Here is a 23,267-nt window from a genome sequence, read left to right as displayed (position 1 = left end):
AAGAATACATAAAAATACATAAACTAAATAAATGTTATTATTTTCATTATTATTTAGCCTACATCAATAAAATCTAATTTTAGTATAAATACAGTTCCTTCGAAATATCACCAAATAAAAGCAACGAGACCGAAAGACTCTTATTTTGTCAAGTGTTCCGCCACAATATTTTCCCTTCGTATCCTTACGTAATGACGTAAGACGCCCAAAGAACAAACCGACGCATGATCTAAGAGAAAGAGGCGCCGGCGAACAAGAGGTAAAACTCGTCTGAGACATTTCAAATACCGTTAGATATTCTATTTTTTCTTTTATTATTTGAATGAATGACGCAGAGAGATAGGTTATGTTGTGACAACGTCGTTAAAGCTTTAAGGACCCATCGGGAAGGGTTTATTTTAAACGAGTGCGCTGAAATGAACGGTTAGCCCCGGCCGCTAACGGAAGCTGATGCTGCTGCTGATGTTTTATGGGACAAAGAATTAGCAGGGCTTGTCTTATATTTCGTCGGTACTGTGGTCGGTGAGGCCGCTGTTTGAGGTTTGAGTAAATACGTTTGTTCATTTTAGCCTTCTTGTTTTAATAAGTATCGGTAAATGCGTATGTTATAAGGGTTAAAGTGGTGAAGGCGAGGCCTGGATGTAGATGAGCAGCTGAGGCGGTGTATGACTCAAGGGCTGTGTCTCAAATCCCTTCGAGGTGCCTAAAAACAACGCATTTTGGGCGTCAAATGCGCATTTGAGTTATAATTAAAAATGACTTCGAATAGATTGTTGTCTAGGTAGTGCAACTTATTAGGTTTTAAGGCACAGATAAAGTGGCTGACATCACTCCTGTCTCTTTCTCAGCATCTGCTTAGCTGTCTTGAGACTCTGGCTGGCTTAATGGCATTACGATGTATTACAATTCCATTCTTCTACATAGTCTATATCACACTGTTGGTTTACCCATAGTGTTCATTCTGTTAGATACCAATGCTTTTGTTGACTAAAAATACTATTTAATTCATACAATCAAGGGCATCGTGCTTGGTTTTGTATAGGCGGATGGAAGAGGAAATGTGAGATTTAATATCCGTGATACACTGCCTTAGGAGTAACCCATGTGATAAAATACGTTTAATGCAGTCCTTACATTTCTTTATACTTCTCTATAATATAATTAAGATGTTAACAGAATAAGCCTCTTATATTATTATAATATTATGTTGATTAATAATAACCTAATATTATATGTCCTAGTTTCAATCCCAATTAATTTTTAGTCTGCGTCAGGACATGGTTACTCATCATGACGTCTCATTTCTCTTGCTTCATTTTAGGACATGGCTGTGAACGTATATTCCACCTCAGTGACTAGCGACAATCTGAGTCGCCATGACATGCTCGCATGGATCAATGAGTCTCTACAGATGAACTTCACCAAGATCGAGCTTTTATGTTCAGGTGAGTTGTAATATATGCAGCTTTGTAGTATAATGTGCGACAGTTGGGTTCTGGAAGTGGAAACTCAATTTCTTTCATAAGGAAATTTATGGAAATTTAAGGAAATGGCTTAGTTTCTGGCTTGTATTGTTTTCTCAAGGACTTCTTTTAAATCCCTATGAGAAACTGAATGGAAAAAAATGCTTCTGGAACCAACATTGCTGAAGAAATGGACGTGCTTTAATGCATTTATGATTACGGATATCTTTTGGAGCAATGGAACAATTTTTTTTCTCTTTCAGAATTTAAAAATTCCTGATAATTTACTCACCCTCATGTCATCCAAAGTGTTCCTGTCTTTCTTTCTTCAGTCAAACAGATGTTAAGGTTTTTGTGGAAAACATTCCAGGATTTTTCTCCATATAGTGGGCTTCCATAGGAGCCAATAGGTTGAAAGTCCAAATTTCAGTTTCAGTGCAGCTTCAAAGGGCTCTACACGATCCTAGCCAAGGAATAAGGCTCTTGTCTAGCGAAACGATCTGTCATTTTCTACAAAACAAAGTACAGATTTATATACTTTTTAACCACAAATGCTCATCTTGTACTAGCTTGACTCATTACACATTACCTAATAGTGTTGGAAAGGTCATGCGTGATGTATGCTAAAGTACCAATCCAGTAGGGATGTAACAGTATCAAAATCTCATGATATGGTAATATAGTGATATGGTGAATTTTTACATTTTGCATATTTTAAAGTTAAATTATTCTATCTAATGCACTTTGAGAGTTCAAAATTAAAAGCTCCAACCCCCCCAAAAAAAAAAAAAAACTTAAGTCAGAAAAAAGTCAGTGATTTGACCTGAACTTTAAAGGCAATTCAACCCTCTTTTTTATTTGTGGTATACTGTCTCAGTCTAAATTACATTCACACTAGTGTTTTAGGAAGCCAGACAAATTAGAATATAACAGTAACAATGACAGTAATAGCCATATATTGTAAAACAGTTGCACTGCAAAATAAATAAAAATGAGTGTTTCGTAGGTGTATTATTTTTGCTTTACACTACAGTAGGGAAATTACAATACTACTCTCCTTATTTCTACACTTGAAAGAGATATTCGGAATTTGGACTGCAGTATCGTTACCACTAGCTGTCAACCTTTCATACTGTACTTTTAAGCTTTTGTTTTGACAGAAATGGCAGTAAAGCTTTTATTTTGAAGCAAAATTCCAGCTTCAGTAAAAAACAGGCTTACAAAAAAGCGCCTCACTACAAATCTAGTGAAATGCTGTAATTATCTGCCATGAAAATAAAGGATTACTTGTGGCTGTTGCGCTCCCAAACGTGCAATAAACTCACAGTACATGCAGTAAACAAGTTCATTTGAGTGCATTCACTGTGAACGGAATCATTCTGAGCTGTGGAAAACACCGGATCATGAGCTGATCACCTTCAACAATGTTCAACTTGATGAAGGGATTAAGCCAAATTGTGCTTTCCATTTTAGTTCGTTTGACAGATACTGTGTCAAAGTATAATGGACCAAAATGCAACTTCAAAGACTTTTTATGTAGGAATAAGAAGTTTAAATATAATATAAAAACTACGCTTTTTGCACAGAAAACCTATCGTTTCATATCGTCATGTGATCACGATAATATCGAGACAGTTTTGCTGTTATGATACCATGATATTGATCATATCGTTACATCCCTTCGACCCAGTGTTTACAAAGTGAACATGCAAAGAAAGTCAAACGCACTTTACAAAAAAAGGTAAAACATCAATGTTGGATGATTTTGAAGTTGGAGGAGAAAATGAGATTGAGTTTCTCGCCCTACCCTACCTTGGTGAACCGAAATACACAGACAAAGAACTAGCCACACATGAGCTTTCCAACGTAATGCCTGAAGACGTTGATGCGCATCGCAGAGCTAGTGCAAGACAAGGATTTGTGGTTACAGTATATACATTTTTTTTTAGAGAATGGCTGATTGTTTCACTTGATAAGACCCTTATTCCTCAGCTGGGATTGTGTAGAGCTCTTTGAATCTGCAATGAAACTGCAGTTTGGTCCTTCAACCTGCTTTTACCCCACTATATGGAGAAAAATCCCGGAATGTTTTCCTCAAAAACCTTAATTTCGTTTGGACTGAAGAAAGAAAGACATGAACATCTTGCATGACATGGACGTGAGAAAATTAATCAAGAAATTTCAAGTCAACTTCTCCTTTAACTGTTTGTAATCTGTTTTTTCTCCACAGGCGCAGCTTACTGCCAGTTCATGGACATGCTGTTCCCAGGCTGCATACCTTTGAAGAAAGTTAAATTTGGTGCAAAGTTAGAACATGAATACATTCACAATTTTAAGATATTGCAGGCTGCCTTCAAGAAAATGGGAGTTGACAAAGTGAGTTGCCTCAAGCTTGTCTGCACAAGCAGTGTTTGTCTCGTCAAGTTAAGCAAAAACAGAGTTCAGACTTTTTAGAGGTTTAGCAACAAGCCACTTATGTTTATTAAATTCCATTTTAAGGTTCTTTATTAGAATATCCTATTGTTACTGGGGATCGGAGCCAGTTACAGCTTGTAGACATTTTCAGTTTTTGAAAGATCCATGATAAATAATATTTGGTTGTGTTTTCCCCATCAGATTATCCCGGTTGACAAATTGGTCAAGGGCAAATTTCAAGACAATTTTGAGTTTGTTCAGTGGTTTAAGAAGTTCTTTGATGCCAACTATGATGGAAAAGACTACGACCCAGTGGAAGCACGACAGGGCCAGGACACCATGCCTGCACCCAACCCTTCCATGCCTGCCCTCAGCAAGCCCAAGAAGATCATGAATGCAGGTTGGCTATATTGCACCGATAGTTTGCACCTTGTTTTCTGACCTCAGCATTTAGGATTAGACATATTTTTCACGTTTTATACAGTACATCTGCCCACAAAGGTCAGATGCTCATAACTACGCTAGAATTCAAACGTCAGTGATATAGATGTAATTTTGATCAAATAAATGTAGCCCTGGGGAGCATGAGAGACTTCTGTCAAAAACATGAGAAAAAAAACTTGCTGACCCCAAAATATATTTATAATATTTAATATTTTATTCCCCCATTTTATTGATATCCAGCAAGTTTTGTGTTATGTTCATGTGTGCTTACATTAATTCTTAGGTAAATATACATGAACTGATCATTCTGTTCTTGCCGTCGTGTGCATTGGCTTACAGTAATCCATCAGTCGTGTCCTGTTAAGACTGCCACACCAGCTGCTGTAATTGGTATGAAGATGTGTCATGGGTTTTTGGGCTTTTAAATGTCTTCAGTGTCTGTAGCAGATTTAAATGGTGGAACACTTCGTAGTTTCTGCACTTTGGTTTATGGAACAGTTTCAGTTTGCTGATGCATCTGTCTTTACTGACTAATCAGCACTGAAGTCTAGTCAGTATAGAGAATGTGAGATGTCAGCTAAGACATACACATGTAACTTGGTTGCTGTTGCTGGAGAAGTGGACCATGTTGCAGTCATTTCAGTAAAGTTAATGTTTAAATGATTTTGAAAAAAATCAGAGTTTTTAGTGTTAACTAATCCAACCAAATGGAAAGTGCTAGACTGAATCTTTTCAGACAATGGAGACATGTGGTGAGTCTGTTGTGATTTTTAAAGACTGTTGGACAGGCATAAAAGCAGCATGAAATGGTGTTACAACCCTCTTACTTCCATAATCAGCCGTGTTTCCAAATGAAAATGGATATTCAAGAAGCAAAAAAGGGTGGTTCTTGACTATCCATTGAGAACTGATTCAAGTAAATGAGGCCATTTTGATTTAATGTTGTTTTTATCGCCCACTTACTGCTTGCGTTTCATTGCAAAAAAAAAACTTAATTATCAACACACTGACTTGCATGTTTAGTGCATTGCAATAACAGGTCAAGTGATGTTCTGTAACATGGTCAGAACGTTAAGTACTTCCTGTAGTTGCTGTATTTCAAAATCATTTGTCCGTCTCTTACTACTTATTGATTGTTCCCAACAGCACCACAGAGAGCAGCTGTTGCCAAGGTAACACCCAAGATGGCGGCGCCTGGCTCTGCGCGGAGACCTGGTGCTGGTGGTGATGATGAAAGGGCAGAGCTTATTCAAGAGGTTTGTTATACCATGTACATTCTCACACTGTGTAAAGGTGCATATTTGTTGTCGTTTGTAAAGTTTTTCTGAGCAAAATGAGGTTGTTTTAATAGGTAATCTGTGTGAATCAGGAATTGTGAATTTAAAATGTAATCTTTGTTTAATGTCTGTACTATTTCTCTCTAGAAGTGAAGAGTAATACAATTTTGTCATACTTGATTAAACTAGAGTTTCGGGTATCTTTTAATTTGCACCTGCCAACACATGAACAGTATAAGTGGCAAAGTTTGTCATTAGCATAGTACCTAGTACCTTAATGTATGCGTAAAAACCTAAGTGTACTTTGGGCTTCATGGCTAAAATGTTTGTTTGGTGACTTTCAGTTAAACATCTTGAAGTCTACAATCCAGGACATGGAGAAGGAGCGGGACTTTTACTTTGGCAAACTGAGGAACATTGAGCTGATCTGTCAAGAGAAGGAGGGGGAGGGAGACCCCACCCTGCAGAGGATTGTGGATATTCTCTATGCCACAGACGTGAGTTCAACACAACTACAGTCTCAAAGAGAAACTTATGTCTCAACATAGACTATAGTAGCAATTAACAATGTTTCCACACCTATTGACCAATGAGTTTATTGACCAGTCATATGTTAATGATTATCTTTGTTCCCTATAGGGATGTAACAATATCAAAATCTCACGATACAATAATATCGCAATATGAAGTCCACGGTGCTATGTTTATTGCAGTATTTAAAAAAAAAAGACAAATGAAGAATTGGGGAGGGGGGTGCTAATTTTGTACATTTTCAAGTTAAATTATTCTATCTAATGCACTTTGACAGTTCAAAATTAAGAGCTCCAACCTGAAAACTCCAATGTACCTAAGAAAACTTTTGTCAGAAAAAACTGACTTGTACCTGAACTTTAAAGGGGACTCGACCATCTTTTTATTTGTGATGTACTGTCTGTCTAAATTACATTCACACTGGTGTTTTAGGCAGCCAAACAAATTAGAATATAGTAGTAGTAATAATAACAGCAACGACAATAATAGCCATATATTGTAAAACAACTGCACTTTAAAATAAATGAAAATGAATATTTTATAGGTATATTATTTTTGCTTTACACTACAGTAGGGAAATTACATTACTACTTTCCTAATTTCTACACTTGAAAGAGAGATTCTGAATTTGGACTGCAGTAACGTTACCCATTTAAACCACTAGCTGTCAACAGTTCATACTGCACTTTTAAGCTTTTATTTTGACGGAAATGGCAATAGAGCTTTTATTTTGAAGGAAAATTCCAGCTTCAATGAAAACAGGCTTACAAAAACACATCTCAATACAAATCTAGTGAAATGCTGTAATCATCTGCCGCGAAAATAAAGCTTAACTGGTGGCTGTTGCGCTCCCAAATGTGCATTGTACTCACAGTACATGCAATAAACAAATTCACTGCATTCATTCACAGTGAACTGGGGTGCGTTTCCCAAAAGCGCTGTTAGTTCCATTGAACTCTATTGGTAACGATGGAACTTGCAACCATAGTTGCTTAAGGGAAACACACCTGTGATCCATTCGGAGGTGCGGAAAACACAGCGTCATGAGCTGATCGGGAGCGTATGCTTTGCTTTGCCATTGAAACGTGCAGCGAAAACAGACTTGATGAAGAGATTAAGCAATATTGTGGTTTTGGCTTTAGATCATTTGACACATACTGTGTCAAAGCATAATGGACCAAAAAAACAACCTTTTATGCCCGGAAAACCTATTGTTTCATATCGTCATGTGACCACAATAATATCGAGACAGTTTTGCTATCACAATATCGATAATATTGATACATCCCTAGTTCCCTAGCTGATTAGGCATCATCTTTGACTTAAAGGGATAGTTTCCCCCAAAAAATGAAAATCATTTCACCCTCATGCCATTCCATTTCCCACGACCCATAAGACTGTAATTTATCTTGAATATAAGATATTTTTATCAAACCCCTTCATTGAAAGTCAGTTTCACTAAAACTTTCTATAAAAATACAAATCAAGCTCATTAACGGATTAGTTTACTTCCAGAATAAACATTTCCTGATAATTTACTCACCCCCATGTCATCCAAGATGTTCATATTTTTCTTTGTTTAATCAAAAAGAAATCAAGGTTTTTGAGGAAAACATTCCAGGACTTTTCGCTAGATAATACTTTATTCCTCGGCTGGGATTGTGTAGAGCCCTTGGAAGCTGCATTGAAACTGCAGTTTGGACCTTCTACCCATTGATCCCCATTGAAGTCCACTATATGGAGAAAAATTCTGGAATGTTTTCCTCAAAAAGCTTAATTTCTTTTCGATTGAAGAAAGAAAGACATGAACATCTTAGATGACGTGGAAGTGACTAAATTATCAGGATGTCTCTTAACATGAACATAAACTAATCTTATCAAGTCTTATGAAGAAGCATACTCATTTTAAGTAGTCAGCTGATTTGGCCTTTTATTCACATATAAACATTGATCAACACACAAAAGATACAGGAAGTATAATCATACTACAACCTCATTGGTTCTTGGATGACAAGCAAACACGTTTAAGCTTTTGTTTGCCATATTGGATGTGCTTTATGGCTTACTTCTACTCAATCTCTTTGTGAACTTTCTGAGGTGGCAATGGGTTTGGGGCAATATGAGGAGGCGGAAGTGGCATAATTTTCATTTTTGGGTGAACTGTACCTTTAAATTGATTCTGTTGGTGAAATTAGCTATTGGTAATCAGCTATGATTCATGTTTGACAACTGAAAGCCTCCAGTGCCAGTGTCAAGGGTTAATAAGAGTTTATATATATATATTAGTATTTAACAGCTTTGCGTTAGTAAAAGGTATGTCCTGTATTTACATGACCTTGAAAACCTCTAATAAATTTTAAAAAATTGTTTGGTAACGCTTTAGTATAGGGAACAATTCTCACTATTAACTAGTTACTTATTAACATGCCTAATAATAACATATCAGCCGTTTATTGGTACTTCTAACGCACATATTCTGCATGACCATATTCTACATCCCTAATCCTACCCAATACCTGGATTTAAAAACTATCTTACTAAATATTAATAAGCAGCAAATCAAGTGTTTGAGGTAAAAGCTGTAGTCAATGGTTTGTTAATGGTGAGAACTGGACCTTAAAATAAAGTGTGACCAATTGTTTTTTTATGGACATCACAGAATTCCCAAGACGAATAGATGTATTGCAGGTCCACGGTAAACGTCTTGTTTCATTCATTTAATGAACTTGTAAATACTGACCAGTGGTTCAGACACTGCTGTTTTGGGGAATGTGTCTTGGTTAACAGCATCTGCAGTGGGAAACAGCAGAAAGATCTTTAAATGGCAAGACTTTTCTTATCAGATGACTCAGTCTCTTTCTCTCTCTGTCTTTTTTGCTCTCTCAGGAGGGGTTTGTCATACCAGACGCTGAGTCAGAGGACCAGGAGGAGTTCTAATGCTCGTGACTCGTTGCAGTTTTACCCTCTTCTCACCCTTTTCATTCCCGTCCTCTCCACACAGTCACTACCCCGCCATCCACACGTCATATTATGCATTTGGACCTTTCCGAACAAACTCCATACTGAATCAATCCATCTGCTAAAGCATGCATAGACACACTTCATGTTGAACGAACTGTTTTAATGCCCTCAGACCTCTGGCTGCCACGATAGTCCTGTTTCTCTCCGAGGAAGAGTGTGTTGTTTCCTGTCTGTAATATACAATCTCATATTCCTTTCCTCTTTCAGCAACTTCAGACACCTGCAAATGTATGTATCTTGTTTTAAATGTCGTCTCGGACACATCCTCTGTAGTGATTTATAGGTGGCGTCTCCCCCCCCTTCCCTCACCGCTGTGGTACATATCTGTGATCACGTTTATTTAATACCGACTGACACAAAACCGAGGGACGGAATGACAAAATGTGCGTAAAACCCTCTCGCTTCCTAGTTTCCACTCATGGTTTTGGTGCTTGCTTTAGAGTAAGGCAGGTAGCAGTCACCACCGCTCCAGTCTACCCTCAGTGACTGTGCCTTATACAGACTGTCTGGAGGGAGTGGACCCAGTCTGATGTTTGTCTTTGCTTTGTTTTATGGATGTAGTGAAGCGTCGCTTTCGAGTCGGCGCGTGTACTAACACTCAGTCGTGCGCTTTGGCCTGCAGAACGCCGACGTACTGTGGCGCCACGGTTGCACGAGTTTAAATGTTTTTATTATAATTTTATTGCTTTCGTTTTAAAGAATTATCCGTATGAAGTTAGCAGCCACTACGTTGGTGGACTCGGCCAAAATTTGAGTTGACAAGACAAACACTGCCCATTTTCTACCTGTTTTTACTGCCTTATATTTAATGCGTTTTTCTATCCTTTCATGCGCACTGTCTCTTCTGGCAAATGTTTGTAATTCAAGATATTAAAGTTTTAAATTTAAGTTTTATTGTTTCTTTTAATTATTTGTAGAAGCAGCCGCAGCAGAATATTGTTTGTTTTAGACCTAAAGCAAGATGAGTTATTTTAAAATATTGCACTCTTTCAAGACCATTCCCCAAATAACCATGTCAAGCTAATTCAAAAACACTAAAAATATCATCTAAAGGAGCTTTTTAGATGAAAGCTTTACTACTTGCTCAGTTCTGGATTCGATCTATGTAGTTGCCTTTTAAGGCAATGCTCGCTTTCTTCATTTGTCGCTTTTAGGAGATTCAAGATGATCACTGTGCCAACTCTGACTTCCTCTGCGTGTAGATTCATTGTTTTCATGTGCACTGGTCATTCTCAATCGATATGAATTTTCTGTGTAGTTCTCAATGTTACGTTTGACATCAATAGCACATGCAAAACCGGCAATCAGAGTTGTTATTGGTGCTATCAACTACCTTGACCCTTAAGAACTTGCCTGCTTTTAGCTGGATGTTTTGGTTCATTGGGTTAGAAATATTGCTGCAGTTGGGTGAATATAACAGGAGACAATAGGAAAACAAGTGACACTCACATTTCTGGGCTTGCATTGACAAAAATCCCATTGTAATTTCACATAAGCCGAACTGTTAAATATTGGCACAAGGTGGATGCAAGTAAAAATGTGGAAGGAAGTAGTTTGGAAGCAGGTAATGTCTGTTAAATGCAGTGATTCACCCGTCCTCCTTTCCTTCCTTTCAATGCTCTGTGGCCTTTAAGAACAATCTGTAGCGAAGGTACTCAGTACATTGTGGGCCCCGCACCACGACCAAACTGTCTCTCTCTCCCTGTTTTTTGTACTTGCAGGCTGTTAAGAGTTCCACATTTTTAACTGAAGTCCATTTCTTACAATAAAACAGTATTTACATGTCTTTCTGTTGGTGTCGTCTTTTCTGGTATTTAGGAACGACCTATGGAATAAGTATGGCACGTCTTAAAAAATGTCTCTTTATACATACTTTGTGTGTGTGTGCAATTTGTACAATATCGTAATTGTTTAGTTAATTCTCATATTGTATTTTCAGAAAGTTTTGGAATATTTGTCACAGCACAGTTCTGAACAGTTGTACACATAAAAACGAAATGTTATGGATATTAATTATAGAAAAAGTGTTCTGTGGTGACATTCTTGAAAGTTGCACACAGATTTCTCATACTTCTGAACACATTTACCTCAAAATAATAGGGTCTATCTACTCACCATGTAGGACAGAGAGACAGGAATATTTCCTGATCATAAATATAGGGGTGTAGTTAAAATCAGTCTCAGCCAATGGACTATTTTTTGTTTTTTACATTAAAAATAATAATAATAATAACATTTTTAAGAAATAAACAAGATTTTTTTTTAAAAAACAACAATGAAATAAAATACATTTATTTCAATATAATTTTCATAAATTAAAATTTAGGGATTAGGGTTCGGGACAGCCACATCCCAATTGCAAGTACCCACTAAATGATGATTTTAAATATATTAAGCTTCTTGATATTTTAAATATTATTGTGTGTTTCAACAGATAATAGAAGGATCTTAGTAAACATCGAAGATTTGAATACTTAACTGTTTTTTAAATGTATGTTTTTTTTTGGTTGTGGGACAGCAGTTTGCACCAATTCTGTAGAATGGCCCATATATAAAAGAAATTTTAAATAACACCTGAGTTTGTATGCTAGTCCATTCAGTGTGTTGTATATATCTTGTGTTTGTTTTCATATTGATGGAATTGCTGATTCATTGTTCTTTCACAGTAAGGACACATATCACCACTAGGTGTCAGCAGTAAACAATGTTAATCAAAATTTAAAACAGTGGGACTGAAAATACTGAAACAAGTTAGAAGTGAACATGTTGGTGCTTTTATGATGGTGTTTCATTCTCTGTCTCTCTGTTAGGTTTGCTAGTGTGAGTAATAGAGCTGCTTTAAAGCAGTCATTAGTTGAGGTTTGGGTGAAGCATGGGAAGCAGGAGCTGTTCGTCCATTATTAAAGAGTATGGGAGATTACAGCTCTTCCTCTCAGTGTAGAACTGTAATAACTACGTGTGGGACCAAGCGTGATTTTCACACACCTCTGAAACAGATGTGCCTCTGTCTGACAACACATGTTTGTTTTGGAGGAATGCTGACATTTAGCTGCTAGACTGTAATATAGTTTAAAAGAAAATCTGGTTATTTGTGTCACCTCCTGTTTCTACATGTCATAGTGGGTACTTGTAATGTTCAGTACAAGTTTTGTACCATGATACTTTTTCACTTGATAACAATTAGATCCAAAAGTCTGAAAATCTGAGATTGCAAGTCTGATTTCAATCTGGAAATATTTGAGAGGGATATAATAAGGTTTTCATTTCAAGGTTGTTTTTCCCCCTTTTAAAATAGAAAGAATAAGCTAAATAAAACAATTAAACTTGTGCTTTCAGACTGTGTATATTTACTTGGGTAATGATTAATAAGTTTTCATTTGAAAAAACCTATGAAATAATTTTAATGTGTAACTGGTCATATGGTCTCAAATTAAACTATAAATAACTATGCACAAATGGCAAACTTAGAAATTAGTGCTAAATTAGTTGCTGAAGTTCTGAAATTTTCATATAACAGCTATTTATTTATTTATTTTGATTAAACACTGCTTTAATAAAATCTGATCTGTCTGTAGTTTTTAGAAATTTAGGGCTATTTCTAAGATTCCTTCTAAGAATATTTTAATTGCAAAGTACAGTTCAATGTTATGTGCATATTTCAGTGATTAGCATTAAGTATTTAACTTTAGTTTTTATTTATATATTTATTTAATTTTAGCTATTTTAGTTCTTTAGCTTAACCAATTTCATTTAAATTTATATACTAATACAATACTTCTAAATTTCACTTATTTTAATTTTTCATCTAATATTTGTATTTCATTTTATTTCAGCTTTATACAAATATTAAAAACAACAACGGTTTTAATCAACAACAGTATAATATGGAAATTTTTACTTTTACTCAAGCATGTTTTTGATTATATATACTGTCACTTTAACTTAAGCACAGTTTTGAGTACCTGTATTTTGCAGCCTATTTAAGATGCTCATTTTCCACAAGTTGGTGTGATTCTTTAGGGTCTTCATGAAATTTCTGCAAAATACGGAGGATTCGGTGTTATGATTGGTCAGATCGCATGTCAATCAAACAGTCCGCCAGCGGCCGTGGGCGGTGCTTAGGCCGTGTGACGTCACATCTACCATGACCCGCCCTAAGGTCGCGTGACTGAGTGTTTGATTGACAGGCGATCTGACCAATTAGATCGTCAGAATGTAGAACTTTGTTGTTGTTTTTTTAAATTTAACAATACAAAATTTACAACAAATACAAAAAAAATTAAAAATGGTAGGGGGAGATATAAACAATATTATAGGAATACATTAAAGAAAGCATGAGCTTGTACAACTCGAATATCTTTTTGCTTCTTTGAGGGTACCATGAACTCAATATAATAATCTCAATATAATTGAAAAATGGTGTGTACTGTTGACTTTCTGTGGTTGCAACAAGATTTCTTCTGATGGTCATTCATGTTTACTTACATACTGTAAAGAGGAAAAGATTATTGGTTCACGTACTGCTTGAACTGAGGTGCTACAGTGATCTGTCAGGACATAATAAAGAGCCACAAAAAGGTATTTATTGTTTGAATTTTAAAAAATGACAAAATTTAAAAGCTGAGAGATTTTTATGATTGTAGGTCGGTTGTGTACACACACACATTTATATGCAAACACCATGTAAAAGTGAATTTTGTATCCTATGTTTCCTTTAACACTCTTATATTTGTGACAGCTGTTGTATGTGATTTCACCTGCTGCAGTTGTTGTCCTCCTCAGTTTCAGTCTCTGTCTGTCACTTTTTATCTATTACACAGCTGCTGACAGTCTGTTGTTTATCAGAAAGACGTGCTGTTATTTTTAGAGACTTTGGGTGTTCTGTTTCCCATCTTTCTTACTTGTCTCTCAGTGCTTTGTCAGAGCCACTGGACAGACAGCTTTTTTAAGAGAGCTTATTTATCTCTCCCTTCAATTACAGAGGTCACAAAATGCCTGTGGCCTTTCCTCAAAGAGACAGAAGGATCTTAAACGTATAATGATATAATGACCGGATTCATTTCTATTCATGGAGATACACAACTTCCTGATATCATGTAGTGGAGACACTGACAAGCATTCTATACTTAAATGATCTGTCAGTTTATACTTCGTAGGGGTGTAGCGTGTAGCGCTGAAACCCTATTGTAATTGTTAGAATGGTCACAGATCATCGATTTACACATAAAACTGATTGTGCAGACCAAACCGTAAGTTGTAGAGACTGTAAACTTGGAGGGATGGTAGTACTCACATCGTCTACAACGTGACCAAGGCTCGCCCCAATCAACCTGATGGGAGTGCTACAGTGATCAAAAGTATGAAATCGCTAATAACTCCTAAACCGTCAGTCGCAGAATGAAGTGTCTTATGTTGTTGGAATCCTTGCCTCACATCGGACAAAATGCATGCAGATTCGATTGTGAGCCTGCAAAATTTTGGGGTATTTTGCATTTTTTGAAAAACTTACTTCTGTAAACTAGTCCTAGGTTTATCGCCTGATTGGAAACAAACCAGTGCAGATAGATTCTCTGGAGAGTGAGTATCAATAATTATCAAAAAACTTTCGCCTCATCGTCGCAAAACATTCGAAAGGGGCAGGGCCACTTTTAGTAACATGCCTATAACTCCTAAACAGAATGAGGTATCTTCACCAAACTCAGAACACTTATGTAAGAGCTCAATCTGAGGTCACAAAAAAAATCGCAGAGCTTGGCCACTTGTTGGTGCTATAAGAGGGAAAAACATAATAATGGCTATAACTGCGCAACCGTTTGTCCTATCAACGTGAAAATTGTCTTAGTCCGTAGTGCCATGAGTGTCTACAAAGACATTTGTGTCTTTCAAAAAACATGGCCGCCACTGGCCAATGAATTTTGAGCCCCTGTTAGACAAGGTTAACAGAGGCCAATAGGAACAAAAGTTGGTGAGCCTGTTTGACTGACAGCCCCAAAGGTCAAAAAGAAATTTTACAGAAATCAGCCACTGGGGGGGTTATATCTCATTTTTCAAGGGCGCAAAAGATTGTATGTTCCACAGTTTTCCGCACATACACAAAATATTCGTATCATACGCTAGACCTTCTCATTCTGAACAACTTTGCCTCTAAAACCACTGCTGTCAATCAAATCATTTGTTAACTGATTGAGAAGATGTCAAAAACCTACTTTTGCGAACTAGTCCTAGGTTTTTTACTCAATCTGGAAAAAAACACTGCAGTACAATACTCTAGACTCTCTAGGCCAATAATTATCAAAAAATGTTGAAATTTACCATTTGGGAAGCTATAATGGGGTCATTTAGAAAAGTGGCTTGTCCAAATTCACGCAAAATCCTATAAAGCCTAAAGGCAAACTCAAATTTTCATGAAACCTGCTGAGCACGTGCAACAGGTGATTCTAAACAAGCATGCAAAGTTTTAAGGAGATCGGACCACAGCTGGTGCTGCAACAGCCATAAATGTTAAAAAAACCACAATATTTTTATAGTAAATTACCTGGATTTGCCAAAAATGCTTGTTTAAATCATTGATTTAGGTGGTTACAGGCTAGATAAATAATGTCTTTTTTCCATATGTGCTTAAATGCCTTAAAGTGCTTGAACCCTGGTAATCGTCGCTTGCAGCTATATTTACTTATTTTATCCTGGTATGCCTTCCTAGCTGCAACCATTGTAGCCATCTAGAGCACTTCAACATTGTCATCTTGTGTCTGAAAACACCAATCACTTGCTAATGCTAATCACTTTGTTAGGTGTGCGCATGCTAGTTGAGATCCACATCTCGTTTATCACATTGTGTGTGCATGTTCTTTGTGAGATAAATACTCTCTCATCATTATAATAAGGGCTGTGGAGTGTTGTCTGTCTGGCTGAAATGCTTCACCGCTCACTTAACGAGACCTCCGGCCTTTTGTTCCTTATCCGCAGTTAGCGCTCTGATTTTCTTCTTTCATGCAGACTGAACTTCAAAGCATGTGATCTTAACAAAACTGTGGGAAGAGCAATAGGAAGCACCGTTTTGTTGAATGGCGCGCAAAAGACTCTACAAACTTGTATGAACTTGCCGTCCAGTCAGACGTGATGCTCACATGGTAACACAATAACCTCTAGGCATGATGCCAGTAATAAAGCTAGATATTAATTATATGCCTGTAGGCTATATATATTTGTGTCGGGATTATGAACGTCACCAGTGCCGGCTATTCGTTCTTTGCTAAAAATACATATTTGTGGAAAAGCTTAGGCTACTGGAAAGACTTGTCTAGTATGTGCCGTGTCTGTTTGACTCAGGGATTAGGATTTAAACTCCCTTTGTTTCAACTGAAACCAAGTTTGTTGTTGAAACTTTATTTCCGCACATGTCTCTTTGCTAGGGGCTAAAGAATCTGAGATCCTGTCTTTTGCTTTTTCCTTTAATATGAGATTGGTTCCAGGGGATTTTCTGCTCTTTATTGTTCATGCTGCAGGATGCTGGTGGATGTTTAGCGCAGGATATCTGTCTCTTTCTTTGTATTAATGTGGGATTAAAGGTGTTGAAATGCTGCTGTAATTATTAACGTGTGGATTGAGGTGTCTGACATGTCAAGCAGGTGGTGTGTTTGTGAAAGGGGAAGCACAAATGTTGTATGTGCTTTTGTCTGTTTCACATTACTGTGCTCCTCACTATCTCATAATGTATTAGTGATGTTTTTTAAAACACACATACAAAATAGCTGAAAAAATCTCACAGACTTACTAGAAAGAATATTATGGAAGCTCATTTCCAATAGAGTAAAAAGAAAACAAGTTCTAGTTATGAATATATAATTAAATGTAAAACATAGTTATGAATATACTGTAATTCTAAAACAAAAACCATCCAAGATGTTCATGTCATGTTTTTGAGGAAAAGAGTTTTTTACCCTACCCTACCTTTTTAAACCAAAGTACGTGATTATGTAATGTGTGAAGTCGTAGATGCGCATCACAGAGCTAGTGCAAGATGAGCATTTGTGGTTAATTTGTATTTTTTTAGAAAATGACAGATCGTTTTGCTAGATAAAACCCTTATTCCTCGAGTGCAGAGCTGCAAAGAAACTGTAATTTGGACCTTCAACCCACTGATCCCCATTGAAATCCACTATATGGAGAAAAATCCTGGACTTTCTTATTGTAATTTTATTTCTCATAATTGTCTTCACATTTCATAATTGCAACTTTATACATATTAATAATGACTTCATATTTCAATTCTGGCTTTTTTCCACAGTTATGAAGTTCTCATAATTATTCTAATATTCTAATAATTGCAACTATATATCATAAATAAGTGACTTCTTATCTCAGTTACGACTGTCAATGTTGTGACTTTTCTCATAATGTTGTTTTATTTCTCATAATTGTCCTTATATATTAGTATCTTCATATCTCAATTAGGACTCCCTACCAAAAATGTAATAAATTTAAAATGCAATTATTTTTACACTGTGAGAAAAAAAGGGTACAGTTCTGCCGCTGGGGCGGTACCCTAAGGTACAAAGTGAAAAGGTACAAATATATACTTTTAAAGTATTAGTATGTACTTTTAAGGTACCAATATGTACCTTCAAAGTACTAAAATGTACCTTTAAGGTACTAATATGTACCTTTTCACTTTTGTACCTTAGGGTACCGCCTCAGCGGCATAACTGTACCCTTTTTTCTGAGAGTGTATAGTTCAAGTTGCTCAAGACTTACTGATATAAAAATTGTAATTAAACTTTATTTGGAGTACTGCTTGTGCACAATGAAAATTGTATGATCTTTAAATACTATTGGTCTTTAATCCCAAAATAATTAAAGTGTACCTAAAGTATACTTGCAATAGTTTCACTTTAGCTCAGTCAAATATACTTTAGTATATCTTTAGTTGGGCTTCAGCACTACTTCTGCTCAATTAAAGTGCGTTAAATACAAAATTAGTTGTTCCAATTTAACAATATACCAGTTTAGTACACTAAAAGTACAATAGCAGGGTATTTTTATTAAGTACATAATATGTAAATGTATTTGTAGTATACTTAGGATGAAATAAATGTATTTTAAATACATTTTAGTATGTTTAGTTTTTTACTAGGGCTGTTTCTCACAGTTGTGGCTTTTTTGTAAATGTGACTTCTTATCTTGTTGCAACGGAATTTTTAAAATTGAGATTTTTTATCTCACAAAGTGACTCCGTATCTCATAATTGACCCTTTGCCAGGAATTTGACAGGTAATCTGACTAATCAAAACACCAAATCTATCTGCTAGACTGGAGAGTAGATTAACGTTGGTGGAACTGAACTTGAACAATTGAACATATTGATGTCTTTTCATGTTAAAATAAGATACTTTCTGATGTTCATTCATGTTTATTTCATGCTATAACTACTAAAAAGCAAGAGATAATCTGTTAAACTGAGGCGCCCATTATTATTTTATTTCTTAGAAATTTCTTATCTTGAAATTCACAGTTAATGTTTTTTTTTGCACACTAAGACATTAAATTATTTTTATATTTCTTTGATTTAGGCCTATTTTTTACCATCTCTCATGTGCATGCAAACAATGACTCAGCTCATCCTAAACAGTCCAGCTTGAACAGGTGAAAAAAGAGCTAAGAACCACATCACAGTTAAGATCAGGCCTGTCTGATCACGTCTTTGTTTGAAGTATATGAAGATGCCACATCAGAACTGTGTTTTAGACACAACATGACTTCCTCTGAACTTTATCAAACAATCTTGCTGACACTCAACATGTGATCTGAAAGGAAAAATATGAGACTGGAATATATGCAAATGTTAAGAACAACCCTCGTTTAGTCACTGACCTGCGCTGAGTCTGTAAGGGTGTAACGGTGCGTTTCCACATCATTCTCACTCTTTAAAAGAAATCCCTGGCAACCAGAAGGTCACTAAAGCCTCGGTCAAGAAGACTAGAGGCTAATAGACTGACTCAGACACTTTGGACAAAAAGAAGCAACCCCCCCTCTCTTTCATCTCTTCTCTTTCGAATTGACTCTCTTGTCCATAAAGGAAGTCTGTGACTGTTGGATGGCATTTCCTTCATCCTTCTGTTGTCAGATTTGTCTCTCCCTTCTTTCGGTTCGGTCTGCCATGTGGAATGTGTTCTTGTTTGGAAGTGAATGAGAGTTTGGTTGCATTAGCAGGAGGACTCCAGACTCCCAAAGTCAAACAGCGATCTGACCCCTGCCAGTTTGTTGAAATACTCCCTTAAAAGCAAAGGTCAAAGGTCAACATGTGTAAGACAGATGAAAATGTTAGTATGTCAGCCTTGAGCTTCGTTCATTAAAAAGCGACATGAATCAGCACTGGAGTTCAGAACAATGCATGTTTGTCTGTTTTTGTCAGTGGAGAGCTTTAAATGTCTTCAGACATCTGGCTGCCATCTTCTCTGTACAGTTTGACAGTCACTTTTTGCTGTCTAATTTGATTGCATGTTAAAGAGCAGCTTTCCCAAGTCACATGAGTTTGAATTGAGTTTTCATTTTGACCTAAATATGACTTGTTATAGCTTATTATTCTGGTGCAGCAAATAAAGATAAACTTGTTGGACTGGAAACAGTGTGAATAATCATATGTGTGTTTTATGACTCGGGGCGCCTCTATGCTGGCTGCGTTTCAGGTGGTCAAAATGATGGGTGAAGAAAACACCTGCTTCTCTCCTCTCTTTGTCCCCTCTCTTTCACTTTGTTCTTTGGAGCGCTGCCATTTAATTAAACCACAGGTTCTGCAGACTGGAAAATGAAAGCCTGAGACTCTATATGAGGTGTGGAGGAATGTGAACGAGCTCTAGTGGGAAATCTCACAGTGTTGGACGGTGTACACTGCACACTCTGATGATTTGCTGCATGCTATTACAAATGTTACCTGTCTGCTGTGACAACATTTGATTTATGCTGCACTAATTGGAAACTGTTTAACCTTTGCAACTCTTAAAAAGAAAAGCATGGATTGCGTTGCAATAAAATATCCTTTTAAAGTTTCAGCAGAGAGTTCTGAAGGTTTTTAAAGCACAGAAATTAAGATAAAGCCCAACAGTGTTTCACAGTAGGCCTATATTGAAACTAACAAGATGATCTTTCTCTAAGATTTCAAGAACTGGTAAATATTTGGGATTTATGGGTTAAGGCAATCATAAACTACATAAACTTTATATATGTTGGGAAAATACACCAATATCTTTAAATAGATGCTAATGGTGGAAGATACAATACTGATCTGCGTTGTGTGGTGAAACTACCTGCAGGGGTCAGGAAGATCATGCTAACCAGCAATGATGATCGTAATATGTAAGAATACCTATGAATACCATGTTACTTTAATATAGCAATAACCCAAAGTACCTTTTTTTATTATTATTTATTGTTACAGTAGAACTCTAGAACTACTGCTAGAGTGCTTATATTAATTGTTCCAAAATTAAAGGGATAGTTCACCCAAAATGAAAATTCTGTCATTAATTACTTACACTCATGTTGTTCCAGACACATAAGACCTTTGTTCATCTTCAGAACACATGTTAAGATATTTTTGATGAAATCTAAGAGCTTTCGAAGAGTTTTCTTTGTGCACAAAAAGTATTCTTGTAGCTTCGTAAAATAAGGTTGAACCACTGACGTCACATGGACTATTTTAACAATGTCCTTACTACCTTTCTGGGCCTTAAATGTGATAGTTTGCTGTCTATGCAGGGTCAGAAAGCTCTCGGATTTCATCACAAATATCTCAATTTGTGTTCTGAAAATGAACATAGGTCTTACGGGTTTGGAACAACATTATGGTGAGTAATGACAGAATTAACATTTTTGGGTGAACTAACCCGTTCATTACTAAAAGATTAAATGGACCTTTTTCACATTTCCGGGTTTCCAGCAGAAGTCTTCATAGCTGGGTAAAGTTAGTGAATAGGAGACTACCACAAATATATTTTTTGAATTCCCATTTCCTAAAATATCAAAAGAAAAACTCAACATATAGTCATAGTTTTTTTAAGACTTAAAAATAAAAAATAAAAAAATAAAAAAATAAAAAATGGAAGTCTGAGGAGAGAATGAGGTCACTCCCAAATAAACACCCTAAGCATTAGAGTAAGTGGGTTTTTTTTTTTTTTTAATTTTGATGCAAAGGTAATATAATACAAAGTATAGTGTTATAAACCCACATACATTTTTTAAAAAATTAAAATAAAAACTTTGGAGGATTTACGATGCTGATGACCGCTGAAACACGTCATCACAGTCTTGTGAAACGGTTTTTGCAGCAAGTTTGACAGCGGAATAGTCAAATCGCATATTTATACGTATCAGTATACTGTCAAAACCGTTGCATGTGTTATGTACATTTTTAATTAGTCCTAAACGATTAATCTGTCATTAATTTTAACAGTTGCAGAAATTCAGGTAAGGTTATAGTAAAACTGTGTGCTTTGCTTTACGGAAAAAAACGTTTTGTCATCCTGAAAGATAAATATATGTAACGTTATGTGTAAAAAAAATATTGTGTTAAAAAAAAAGACAGCTCACATGATAACAGCTAACGTTCTTCTGTTTTTATTAGAGCTTCATCGTTTTCATCGTCTTTGTTCAGTTTCAAGGACTTTCTAGCTAAAGGCGGCTGATGGATGGTATTTAATGGTTTAACTATATATGCCATTAATGTGTATCAAAGTAGTACTCATTTTATAAAAGTAATAAGGTACTTGAGGGCATGCTTTCTTGTGAATACAGTCATGGCTGTATTCAGGATACAGCATGTCCTCTTATTATACGATAATAATAGAGCTGTGACCGGATGGGTGAACCGAATTAGTCAGATTCGTTAACGAATCATTCAGATGTTTGTGATTTGGCTCACTGAAAACACTGGACTCGTTCCGTGAATCGGACATCACTGTTCTCATGAGCGCTCCTTTGTGGTTGAAAGGCGGGAAGATCTTTTCTTCGACGGGAACGTCTTTTCCTCACACGAAGTGGACCGAATTAGCCAGATTCGTTAACGAATAATTCAGATTTTTTGCAGTTTGTCTCACTGAAAAGATTCAACTCAGTCCATGAATCGGAAATCACTTATCTCATGAGCGCGCATTTAAGATTGAAGGCGGGAATGTCTTTGCTAACACGAAGTGGACCGAATTAGCCAGATTCTTTAAGGAATAATTCAGATTTTTTGCAGTTTGGCTCATTGAAAAGATTCAATTCAGTCCATGAATCGGAAATCACTTATCTCATGAGCGCGCATTTAAGATTGAAGGCGGGAATGTCTTTGCTGACACGAAGTGGACCGAATTAGCCAGATTCGTTAGCGAATAATTCAGATTTTTGCAGTTTGGCTCATTGAAAAGATTCAACTCAGTCCGTGAACCGGATATCACTTATCTCATGAACGCGCATTTAAGATTGAAGGCGGGAATATCTTTTCGACGGCGGGAATGTCTTTTCCTCACACGAAGTGGACCGAATTAGCCAGATTCGTTAGCGAATAATTCAGATTTTTGCAGTTTGGCTCATTGAAAAGATTCAACTCAGTCCGTGAATCGGATATCACTGTTCTCATGAGCGCGCATTTAAGATTGAAGGCGGGAAGATCTTTTCGACGGCGGGAACGTCTTTTCCTCACACGAAGTGGACCGAATTAGCCAGATTCGTTAAGGAATAATTCAGATTTTTTGCAGTTTGTCTCACTGAAAAGATTCAATTCAGTCCATGAATCGGAAATCACTTATCTCATGAGCGCGCATTTAAGATTGAAGGCGGGAATGTCTTTGCTGACACGAAGTGGACCGAATTAGCCAGATTCGTTAGCGAATAATTCAGATTTTTGCAGTTTGGCTCATTGAAAAGATTCAATTCAGTCCATGAATCGGAAATCACTTATCTCATGAGCGCGCATTTAAGATTGAAGGCGGGAATATCTTTTCGACGGCAGGAATGTCTTTGCTGACACGAAGTGGACCGAATTAGCCAGATTCTTTAAGGAATAATTCAGATTTTTTGCAGTTTGGCTCATTGAAAAGATTCAACTCAGTCCGTGAATCGGATATCACTGTTCTCATGA

General features: G+C 36.5%; 1 protein-coding gene across 3 annotated transcripts; it reads left to right on the top strand.

Annotated features, from left to right (window-relative positions):
* The first annotated feature begins 173 nt into the window (after window positions 1–173).
* mapre1b (microtubule-associated protein, RP/EB family, member 1b) lies at window positions 174–10,937 on the top strand. Of its 3 annotated transcripts, XM_051097421.1 has the most exons (8): window positions 174–259; window positions 1,322–1,445; window positions 3,694–3,839; window positions 4,080–4,278; window positions 5,469–5,578; window positions 5,944–6,096; window positions 8,790–8,825; window positions 9,017–10,937. In XM_051097421.1, the coding sequence occupies exons 2-7, from the start codon at window positions 1,325–1,327 to the stop codon at window positions 8,805–8,807; spliced, it is 747 nt and encodes a 248-aa protein (XP_050953378.1). In that variant the 5' UTR covers window positions 174–259; window positions 1,322–1,324; the 3' UTR covers window positions 8,808–8,825; window positions 9,017–10,937. The 3 variants fall into 3 exon arrangements, with proteins under 3 accessions (XP_050953378.1, XP_050953376.1, XP_050953377.1); XM_051097419.1 differs by lacking the exon at window positions 8,790–8,825; XM_051097420.1 differs by lacking the exons at window positions 174–259; window positions 8,790–8,825 and adding an exon at window positions 516–540.
* The last annotated feature ends 12,330 nt before the right edge of the window (window positions 10,938–23,267 follow it).

This window comes from Labeo rohita, chromosome 23, assembly GCF_022985175.1.
Source record: "Labeo rohita strain BAU-BD-2019 chromosome 23, IGBB_LRoh.1.0, whole genome shotgun sequence".
Classification (NCBI taxonomy): Eukaryota; Metazoa; Chordata; class Actinopteri; order Cypriniformes; family Cyprinidae; genus Labeo; species Labeo rohita.
Note: the sequence above shows the minus strand (reverse complement) of the source record. Positions and strands in the feature narration are given on the sequence as shown.